General features: G+C 38.4%; 1 protein-coding gene across 1 annotated transcript in view; it reads right to left on the reverse strand.

Annotated features, from left to right (window-relative positions):
• Nucleotides 1-4,985: 4,985 nt before the first annotated feature.
• Nucleotides 4,986-12,059, reverse strand: part of LOC122998676 (transcription factor IIIB 90 kDa subunit-like) — a 124,774-nt gene continuing 117,700 nt past the window's right edge. Inside the window, exons 18-19 of the mRNA XM_044375642.1 lie at nucleotides 9,631-9,790; nucleotides 4,986-6,786 (exon numbers count right to left, since the gene is read on the reverse strand). Coding sequence (XP_044231577.1) covers nucleotides 6,749-6,786; nucleotides 9,631-9,790 — 198 coding nt within the window. The 3' untranslated portion in view covers nucleotides 4,986-6,748. The remainder of the gene's footprint in view (nucleotides 6,787-9,630; nucleotides 9,791-12,059) is intronic.

The following is a 12,059-nucleotide window of genomic DNA, read 5'->3' on the forward strand; positions in this document are numbered from 1 at the left end:
CTGCTCCACATCTCTGACACATGTCTGTCAAAGTATTGTTGACCAGCTGTCCGCGACCCGCTTTTGGGCCATGACCCACCAGTTCAGAAACACTGGTCTAAAACATGGAGGGATGTCGGTGGTAGAAGAAGAAGAGAAGAAGATTGGGATGAAAGTTAGGTGGTTAGAGGGGGGAACAAAGATGAAGGTGAAAGTTAAGAGGTAGAAAAGGATGGAGGGAAAGAAAGAGACATGAAAACAAACATCTTGGAGGTGAACAAGCTGCTCGTATTTCTTTCTTTGTAGCGACGGAAACAGGAGACAAAGAGAAGGAAGTTAAAGGAAGGAGGAAGAGGGAGGAAGGAATCGCTTCTTCTTTTTCTTTAGAGTCATGCTTGAAGCTGAAAACCTTTAAAAAGAAATCTGTGTCGGCTTTCAGAGAACAGAGAAAAAAACCTGTTTAATCAACTTGTGTAAAGGATATTTTTCACAGGCAGGAGGAATCCTTTGGCTTGTGGCTCCTTCGCTGTGGAAGGGCAACAAGGTCACAAACTGCTAAACAGCCAACTTTATTTTTATTCCTCCATCCCTCCCTCCCTCGGCTACTCTGTAAAGGTTACAGCAAAAGTTTGGTGTCAGAGGAAGATTAAGTTTCAATAAAACTTCTTTTCGAGTGTGGAGGGGAGGAGGGAGAGCTGGCAAATACCGAAAAAAGCTGCGTAGGTACAGTCGTCCCTCGGGGAGAGAGAAGCGAGAAGGGGCGGGCGGAAAACTGAGAGGGCGTCTTAGAAAGCTGACCTGACAGCACAATTACATAGCATCATAAAGCATGGAATTATTTTCCGGTCCGTGTTGGGGGAGTAAAAAAAAAAAAAAAAAAAAAAAGTCAATCTTAAAAAGGGACACTAGCGGAGGGTCATGCAGAGTGTAATTTAATGTTCCTAAAAAAAGGCCCGAGGCGTCGTTCCGTTTCATGTCAGGTTCAGTCGGTGGCGGCTACGAAGGGGACGATAATTCCCAGAGACAGCTCGCGGCTTACTCGTGACATTTTCACGCCGTCTAATAATCTGTTAATAGGACTAATTTAGCCGCACTTCAAATGAACCGGTCACGGTAATTGAATCTTGGGACTTCTTATTTTTCCTATGTTTTAAAACAAGGTCATTAAACTGTCTGACTTTTCAATGACCAGAATAAAGGGTTTTTTTTTTTTACCAGAGCAAAGTCAAAATTAAAACTAATTATGGTTCATTTTTACAGAGCAGGTAGTCCTTGGATTTCTTACCCAATTTCCTCACATAGGTCATTAAACTTTCATAAGATCTAATGAAATCTTTCTGCAAATGGATATATGTATAGTTCAGCATCTTGGAAATTAACTTGTCATCTCTAAAATAAAATATTGAGACTCTTATGTTTTAAAATATTACAGCTTTAATGCATTTAATTCAGTCAAATTAAAGAATGTGCAGCTTTTCAATAAAACTTGATTATTGTTCTCATTAGACTAAAAAAAATCTGATAATATTTCATAAATTGTTAATTTCCCGCCCAAAAAAGCTGTAAATTTCTTTCAAAAGTACAATTATGTTCACGTTCTCAGATCTTCATCTGGCACTCGGGGTCGAGATGTTTTCACCATCGACTCTTTTAAAAGACCTGGACATGAAAAATGTGACACCTCTGAAAATAATATATACATTCAACCTGCAGAAGCTTTTCTTGAATTTGGGCATATGAATCATTTTCCATAAATTTTCCAGTGACTGTAGTAATCCTTTTTAAATGCAGCAGCCTCGCACTGACAGAGGTAAATTTGAAGACATGATTCAAAAATGAGTTGTCAACCATGCGGATGCTGCAGCTCCTCCTGTAATACAGACCGAGTTACTTGTCAGTCTTGCAAGACATTTGCAAAGTAGAAAAAAAAAAAAAGTGCACAAGGCAGCAATTATGTTTTCTAAATGGTCGTATGCAGAAACAGTTTTAGCTGCATCTCAAATTTGGCACCGTATTAAAGCTGTGCAGAGTTTCTAACCTTGAATCAGAGGCTTCACAGGTTTAACTGTGAACATTTGCAAGTCACCGGGCTAAAATAACAACTCAAAGTACTTCTACACTTCTCATTGGCTGAGGAGGCAGAAACATGACAGTCTTATTCATGTTCGCAACCTGAAGATGAGATGAGAAGCCTGATACATGAAATATTAATGAAACGTCGCTGACAGAGTCAATTAACAGCTGTTGAAGCCTCCTGTTCTTCACCAGCTACTGATTCACAACTATGAAGCTGATCAGATTCAAATGTTGATAAGATATGAAACAACTGGTAGATTCTTAAATTGACTGAATGAAAAAGAGTGAAGGAAGATAAAAGGTTTGTTTTTTTAAGAGATTTGTTAGTGTGGGAGTTTATTAATGAATTCTGGGTATTTTCGCAGATCTGTCTGTAACCAGCTATCAGAACTTATCTTGACTTATTCCACTGAACTTCACGCTAATACCTAGCATGAGTTAGCATGATCTTTTCTGCCAACATCACTTTCAGTCAACACAGAACCTGCTAGCTGCTGTTAACTTGAGGATTTCCACATTGTGTTACTGAAAAAAGTCATTAATATGGTTTATTTAGTCATTTACAGGATTCTGTTGACATTAAAGCTCCTGTGTTTATTTGATTTGAAAATATCTGACTTTCCTTGCGGCCCCTGGTGCAGGAGGATGAATTGACTCAAAGCAACACCTTCCATAAACCAAAAATTTATGTAATCAGGAAGAATTCCAGCCATAGAGGCGGAAAGACAGGCCATTAAAGGAGAGTACATTTACCAGTGTTGATGTTAAACGTAGTTAATTCCTGCGCATGCTATATTGACTGAGAGAGTTTTCCTGCCTACATGTACCAGGATGCATTACGTGCAAGCTTCTGACGCCAAACCCCCACCGGCCATATCCTGTCACACGGCTAATGCAGCTGCAGCCTCGACCTCTATCTGCTTTATTTCTTCCGCCGTATACTCAAACAAATATGACTGAATATCTGAGTCAGCCAAAACAATAAAACGCATCCTCGTCCGTAACATCCTCTGCACTCATATTTTTTTGGATGGTCGCTGTTAGAAACGAAGCTAGTTTGCAATACAAGCGCAGAGAACAAGGAAGTTTTGCACCCCAGAGACACAGAGAACATTGGCAACAACTGCAGGTGTTTATCACAATATATCCTTTATTCAGATAGCTGGAGATACAGTTGAAAATCAATGAAATGGTCCCTTTTAAAGTCCTAAAGCATCTTTTCCAAAGAAAGATCAGATTTTGTCTCTTGACTGAGCTGGAAACACTTTCAGTTTTCCAGAAACTGTCTGAACAGACGAGAGAAATCGTTACACGTTAAGGCTCAGCATTCATCATCTGATGTAAGCGCCTCCTCGGTTTCAGATTTCCTCCCACTCTGATGAGTGACTCATCTTTCTATAGAATCCCTTCACACACACACAGCGAGAGACACCTAATATCTCTGAAAACAATACATCTAGAAAAGTGACATAAGTGAACAGGTGTGAAACGATCCGGCGACAGCAGAGAAACAGTATCTGATACTTATCTGATCAAAGCATTGTCAGTCATGGAGGATGGTGTCAGATCATGATGTTGTCTTTTATCATGAAGAGTTCAGGCTGAGTTCAAGTTTTCATAGAAATGATAAAAAAAAAAATTAAAAAAAATTAGACCAAAAAGAAAAACTGTAGGTGAGTCAATAAAATCGGCTCATTCAGAAGAACAAAAAAGGTGAAACGTGACATCAACACTGAGCACAAGAGAATTATCATCAACAGAATTATGAAACAACTTAAAAAGAATTTGTCCCAATTAAGGATGAAAAAATTGGGACAAAACTGAGGACAGATCTGGTCAGTATCAGGAAAATTCAGTCAAAACAAAGTTTATAGTTAAAGTCTAACTTTGGTCTCAGGTCATTTGAGACAAGTCCAAGTCAAGTCTCAAGTACCTGAAGGCAACACAAATCAAGTCTCAGATCATTCACCAGAAGTCAAGTCTCAAGTCCAGATCAATTCTCATGTCAAAGTCATCAAAAAGTCTACAGTCAAAGTAAATCTAGACTAGTTTAATTTAGATCTCAGGTAATTTGAGTGTCCAAGTCTGGCCTCGAGTTTGTAAGACAGAGTCTCAAAGTCCCTGAAGGCAACACGAATCAAGTCCCAGATAATTCAACAGAAGTTGAATCCAAGTCAAGTCTCAAGTCTTTGCAGACGAGTCCAGATCAATTCTCATGTCAAAGTCCATTCAGATCAGTTTAAGTCAAGTCTCAGGTCATCTGAAACAAGTCAAAAAGTCTACAGTCAAAGTCAAAGTCAAAGTTTAATTTAGATCTCAGGTCATTTAAGTGTCCAAGTCTCAAATCCATCAAGACGAGACCAAATCAAGTCCGGAGTCTTTACAGAAGGTTCAAGTCAAGTTTCATATCAGTCAGTTGAGACAAGTCCACATCAGTCTAAAGTCGTCCAAGACGAGTCTACGTCAAGCCTCGTGTTTGTTGTTGAGGGAAAGTCAGGTCTCAAACCTTTGATCACCAATCAAAGTTGTTTTCCTAAAATAAAAATTGAAAATGGAGATGAAATCGTTCAGATCTTCATTTTTAACCATCAAAGTCACGCGGTGATAAACACTTTCTTTCCAAAAGGCTCAATAATCTAATACACATGGCCTTCCAGACACTTATAATTATGATATTTTACCAGATCAAAACCTGAGACTAAATGTTTTTGTCTTTCTAGTCGTTAATCTACAGATTGTGTTTGTGATTGTGTGTAAATCAAGTGTTTCGAACAGTAAATATGGTGCAGATCAACATGTTTCCTGTAGTCCTTCATCCAATGAGACATTACGTGCAGAAACCTTGCATGTTTAGTCCTGTGGCCTTTTTAAACCTCCTAACAAATCACCATATAAAATCATATTCAACCTGAAATAACAGAGAAAACTGGTTCTGGTGTCCAAACTGTTCTGTAAATATAATTTTCAGACACAAATAAAACACTGTCACACATGATTTCTCTACAAACACGGACAAAAAGGAAACAAACAACAGATTTTTTTTTTTTTTCATTTAGTGAAATCTTTACTGTAGCAGCAAATTCACACAACATTATGCAGATGTAACATCATGAACTGTAGCAGCAGCACAGAGGCTTCAAATCAAGACGCCTCATTAAATACTGTTGTGTCAACACAGTGAAAAGGCCACAATCTCTCTTTCACCTCCCAAATATCATCATTTACCCCCACCCTCCCAAAAACACAAAAAAATCATCAAAGCTTTAAATACAAAATAGATCTGCTCTCTGATCTGCTTCCTTCTTTTCAAATTGTAAAATATAATATTGCAGAGAACATATTTACATCCTGACTTTAAACATCTCTCCGGCCTGTTGACAGGACATCGTGAAGAATATTTCAACAGAAAATGACACAGTTTCATAAATTAAAAGTAGAGAATTCCATCAAAAAATAAAAGAAAAAAACCCAACTTAAAATAGCAAAATAAAAACAAAATCAAATCATATTTTTTTTAAACTAACCACCTCCAAAATTAAAATCTCACTATTGTTTTTCAGTAAGCTCTGGCACATTAACCTGGGATTGCTTGAATATAATTCTTCAAAAAGGCAACATTATCATCATAAATACTTTGGCTTCGGCAGAGCAGACGTGTTGTCTGTCCACCAATCAGCTAAGGCATTAATATTAATATTAATAAATACTAATCTGACCAGTAAGGTTGTTTGAACCACTTTCTGAACCAGAAATGACGGTAAAACACTTTGCAAATACTGATAATTATGATTAATATCACGCTAACCTGATAAGTTTTTCAGCATGTTGTTGTTGTTTTTTTTATAATAATCAGACATCATATGTTTTAAGACAGAAGTAGGTGTCAGGAAGTACAACGAGGAAGTCACATGACTGGTTAAGTACTCGAGTGTTATGGATACAAAGTGCAAGTTTAAGGATAATATGGTTTTTTTTTTTTGTTCGGCTTCTCTTTTTTGCTACATTAAAAACTTCCTCGATATCTCGACCAAAAAAATCTAGAAAGTTTCTAGTCAGAAAATTCATCCTGGAGACAAAGTTCAACAGCGTTTGTTTGTCACATGACGAGAACTTTCCAGTAAGCAATGATTCAGCAATTTTTTACAGGTCAGAAGACCTCCAGCAGTAACTGGGCTAGTGTTTTAAAGTTGTCTGTGTTATTATAACTATTGTTTCAGCTGCATTTAAATGACTGTTTCACAATTACACATTGAGATACAGTCATTTAAATGCTGTTCAAACGTCAGTCTTATCTATATATGTGTTTGTATTTATGCTAAATCAATACTTACTTGTTTCCTACCTTTGGTTTTGCAATATTGCGGCTGCATGCTGCCTTTGACCCGCACTGTTCAAGATATACTCGCATCCCTTGTTTCCACTTCACCATCTCTGTCAGCATCCAAGCAGTGTCTTTCCCAGTTTGTTCCCAGTTTGAACCAGGTGTGTGATTTCTTTTTTTTTTTGTTTTTTTCCATCTTTTGTTCTCTTGCATCACATTTTTTTTTTTCCTGATGGGAATCATCTCTCGTTCCCCTACAGCGTCTCGTCTCTCATCGTTTTGTGTCCCTGGTAGTAAACATTTAACGCAGCTGAGGTCGCAAAACGGTCCGTACCAAGTTGAGGAAAGTGATTCGGGGGGGGAAAACCGCTGCTAGAATCCATCATCGTAATCTCCATCAGAGCCGTAATCTGGAGGGTGAAACACACAAGGAAGGAAAATAACTTTAAATTACATGTAGACAGACTTTACTCTCTCCCACAGGAATACTGGTGATTAATCGGTGGTATTTATAGTCACCAAAAAGGCATTAAAGAGTATTGAAACACGTCAAATACCAAACACTGAACAAACTGTTCTAGATTCTTACTGTTGTTTAGTTTAGTTTTTCTCAGATATGTTCCAATATTTGCTAAATCCACGTCATATTAATTTATAACAACATTAAAAGTGCTGCTGTTTATAAAAGTCTAGGGACAAAATACATCTTTGATATGCTTGAAGAATATAAAGCTAGAAGTAGAACTAACGATTATTTCCATTATGGATTAGTTGTTTGGTCTTTAATGTGTCAGAAAATAGTGAAAAATGTCAATCAGTGTTTCCAAAAAAGCCGAAAATGCCGACTAACAGTCTACAAGCCAAATATTCTCAGTTTATTGTAACACAAGACTAAAGAAACCAGAAAATATTCACATTTAAGAAGCTGAAACTGGAGAATTTTAGTATTTTTTTGCCTTTTAAAAATGACTAATGATTCATTTCTTATCAAAATAATTATTGACTTATTGTCTGCTGATTGATTAATTGACTAATCGTTGCAGCTCTACGTTGATGATCCACTCAGATGTTTAGGAAGCAGTCAGCTGGTTGAACCTCACAACCAAACATGATGAAGTTACATTAAGCTGCTGAACAGATAGAAACATCTACCTCAACTCTCTCTAAATCTAAACTAAAAACTCTTCTGTGAGTTTTTCCTCTTTGTTTTATTTCATTTGACTCTAATTGATTTTCCACTTCAGTGTTTTATAAATGTTTTAAAAGGAACTTGTAGCTGCTCGTCAAGCTCAAATAAACTTGATGAAACATTAACGCATTGACACATTTGGATGAACTTGTAAAGGGGTTTTTGTAAAGTATCAGTTATTATATTGGTTTCAATCAATACTCTACAGAGAGGTGAGCCGGTGATTGACAGCTCATCAGTTTCACTTTGACACCGGCTGTGAAAACGCCGACGGGAAACGTGAAGAAGAAATCCTCGGAGAGCCGAGATGTAGACGAGCTGAGAGGAACTGCATGAACGTAAGTCACCAGAGAAAAGTAAACACGCTCCGGAGATTCGACCTTCCAGAAGACGTCCGACAGAGACGCTCTGTGTGACTTCACGAGGAGCATCGACAGGTCAGAGCAGTAAAAAGTGAAAAGTGTCACATCGCTCGCTGCAGGAGGAACAGCGAGACCTTCCATCATCTGACTGGCGTTTTAATCTCCAGCGTCGGCGTCCTGCCCGTTCCGCGAGTCTCTAGCAGCTCCAGAGGTGCTGCTCTGAGGCTGACCCTGACCTTTGACCTCTCTGCATGACTATAAACAAAGAGAGTTTCCCTACAGGAATCAATTAAGTGACTGAAAATTTTTTTTTTACTGCGGCAGAGTCAGGGTCCTTAAAGTTTAACAGCCGGAGACGTAAAGTGAAAGAAATTTAATCTGAGCTCATTAAAACATACCAGGAGTCCGAGCGGTGACCCGGAGAGGCCGATTCATTAAAAAAAAGTGACTCGGCGAGTGTGAACTAAAGTCAAATGTTCAGATGAAGTGATGAGAAAACGGCACAAAGTCAATGAGTCTGACGAGACTTGTTTACTGGAAATGAAGGAATCTGACAAGATATTTATTTATTTATTGATTCTAGTGAAGCAGTTTGATTGTTTCTGTCTTGTTTCAAGAAGAAAACTTCACAATAAGATGATAAAAGAATGAATCAATTATCAACGTTACTGTTGATTGAATTGTTCGACTGATTGTAGGTATCAGCTCCTCTAAACCCAACCAGAGTCTAAAAGATTTTATATTTCAATCATCATTTAACTGTTTAAACACGTGAACTTTATGTTTACTTTGTATTAAGTGTGTTTACATGAGCTGTTTATGTGCTGATCAACAAATCTAAAGACAAATTAAAGCATCGATTGACACTTTGGGGTCTTTGGATCAATTAAAAATATAATAGATCAGAATGAAAATGCTAATTAACAGCAGCGTAACTGACACTTCTAGATCATTCTTGAGTGGATTTTTATTTGAAACACGTTGAAATAATTTCACCACATTCGCAGATTTTTCACTTGTTGTAAAAGAAAAACAAACATTTTGACTAAAAGAAATGATTTGATAAAGAATCAATTTGCCTCGAAGATCAAATTTATTGAAAATCTTGAGTTGATTTAGTAACAAATCCAGGAGCTCGAGATATAAAACTGTATGATCAGACATTAAATACCGTATTGGCTGGAATATAAGACGACTCTCACGCTTTTCTGGCTCTTTTTTGTTGTTGTTGTTGTTTTTTTATTTTTTTTTATTTTTCAGCTCCTCATCATCTGTGACAGCCATTTTTCTTGGCAGCCTGACAGATGATTCAGTCCTCGCTGTGTTTCTGCAGTAATTCATGAATTTATTTCCTCTGTGTGATTAAAAAAAACACGCTAAACACGCTAAACAGGCTAAACAGGCTTCTCCTGCAGGTTAAATGAACCTCACACCTCTTGGACTTGACAGACTAACAGACTCACTGTAAACAGACACACGCAGCATCATTAAAGCTACGACAGAAGCTGTTACACCGGTTCAATCTCCAGTCAAAGAGAACTGATCTTATGAACATGTGATTTTCTAGTCTGAAAATATGAGACGACCCTCATGTTTCCAGAATATGTGTGTTGTAAAAGCTTCAGCCACAAATAAACATCTATTTCAGTATATGACAACATCTGATGACACATATTCTCCTGTAGCTTAAAGAAAACACTGACCGTGGCCTCCCATCAGCTCCATGGCGCTGACACAAGTCTCCTCCTCCTCCTCCTCTTCCTCATCCACGGCTACATCATCGTAGACGACGGGCCCGCTCTCCACCAAAACGCCGCTGGCGGGGGCTCCGACAGGCACCGGCAGGGGGTTGGGGTTGGCAGTCTGTGCAAACAGGAAATATTGTTGGTGGTGGAGCAGATGTGGATCGTTTGGTATTTTTAATATTTTCCTCTGCGTGACACACGAGTTTTCCTCCGGGGAAATCTAAGCTAGATCTGATATCTCGTATGATAAAAATAATAAACATAGTGTAGCATCATAGTGGCTGTGTGTGTGTGTGTGTGTGTGTGTGTGTGTGTGTGTGTGTGAGCTGTAAGCCGTAGGGCAGGTGGAGGGCACACACACACAGGCTGGTGAGGAAATGTTTCATCTGCTGCATCGTTCCCCACATATGACTAAATACTGCATCAGAGCGTGACCGCAGCCTTTATTATGTTATATTATCTAATTTTGGATTCTGCTGTTTAAAATTCTGCGTAGTCTACGGTGGATCTTGTATCGTACAGAAGGGTCAGAGATTAACCGGAGCCTGAGGGCACAAATAACCCTCCAAGTTCATAAAAAAAAAAAAAATTTGTGAAATTAAAAGAGAGGGGTTGAGGGTAAGTGTAGGGGGCAAAAATGTAATTAGAGCAGCCTTTTTTTGCATTTCTCCCCGTTTGCATCGTCTCAGTCGAGCTGTGAAACGTCTGTGACGCACGACTGTGACGACTTTCCCTCCTCCCTCCTCCTCCTCCTCCCCTAGGCAACCGCAGGTGAGTCTGTAACCAGGAGAGTCTTTCCAGTGCATGCTGGGAGACAAAAATGGAGCAGCTTTTGATCAGAAAACAAAAGCTGCCTGAAAACAGGAAGAGATTTGGGCAGCGGTAAGTAAGAGAAAATAAACAGCTGGTATAATAACAAGGCGACCCTGCAGCAGAGGTCAGCTGTGTTTCCAACTGTGGAAAAGATGATAAAAACAATTGTGAGAGATTTAACCTGCTGGTGTGACATGATCTTTTTCAGATTAGAGGTCATTTTTTCCCACAAAAAGATACAAAGTTCCAGCACGTTAACTACAACTAATGATTCATTTGCTCGATATATATTTTGATTAACACATCAGAGTCTGACTTTGTCTCACCAAGTACTAAAAAACCCCCAAAATATTACATTTACAGTGATTAGTAATCAAGTCAAGTCAATTTTATTTCTATAGTCGCAAATCTCAAATGTGCATCAGGGGCCATTGTGCAGCTGTAGATTTTTTTTATTAATCGACTAATTGTTGCAGCTCTACTGTTGCGTTGCACATGAGGCGCTACGTGTTATTACGCTTCAGATTTATTCACATTACAGCTGAAACACAACCGTCTTTGCACCTCTCGTTCTACTATAACTTCAGGTTTCATCCTATTAGCTACAGTGCTAATGTTGTTAGTGCTTTCTGAGGATTGATACCATGAAGCTAGACTCAGGAGGCTATTAGCTTAGCTTAGCTTAGCATGAAGCAGGAGGAAACTGCTAGCTTAGTTCTGTCTTAAGTTCACAACTCCTCTTAGCAGCAGCTCTAAAGCTTCACTAATGAACATGTGTCTTGTTTGTACATTGTTTAAACCACATATGACGGCGAGCTGAAGCTAAAGATTTCACTTTGTAGAAACCTGATATAAAATCAGTTGTGATGTATTCATCCGTCAAACCGAACCAACTGAAATAAACATGGCGTCTTAGAAAAGTTGAAGTAATTAAACGGAAGGTGATAACATCAGAGCTGAAACGATTAGTTGACTGATCTTTTTGACTCTTGTTTCAGTCATTTTTTTTAAGCAAAACTGCTAAAAACAAAACAAAAATCTCTGGTTTCAGCTTCTAAAACGTGAGATGTAATACAGTAAACTGAACATTTTGTTGGGAGGTTTCAGGTTATACAGAGAATATCAGAAACAAGTATCGTCCGTGGTTATAAATGTCACCGTATATCATATCAATAAAGCTCTGCTGCCACTTTCAACGACTGACTCGAGACGCCGTGTGTGTGTGTGTGTGTGTGTGTGTGTGTGTGTGTGTGTGTGTGTGTGTGTGTGTTTTTAATACTGTGCTGCAGAAAATTTCCCTCCGGATAAAAACACACAGAGTTACATCTTATCTCATTTCTGAAGAACTACGTCTCAACTTCAATCTGAGTTTTATTTATTTTGCTTAGTGCTGAACTGTACAGATATCAAAAGGAAAACAAACTGTTACACTGGGGAGGACAGGTCTATGTGGTGTGGAGGATTTGTTTTTTTTTGTTCTTCCTGTCTTACCTGCCTCATGCTAAAAAAAACCCACAACTAATAAAATATCTAAAAACAGGAACGTCTTTTTTTTTTATTTTGTCCACAAACGC

This window comes from Thunnus albacares, chromosome 15, assembly GCF_914725855.1.
Source record: "Thunnus albacares chromosome 15, fThuAlb1.1, whole genome shotgun sequence".
NCBI lineage: Eukaryota > Metazoa > Chordata > Actinopteri > Scombriformes > Scombridae > Thunnus > Thunnus albacares.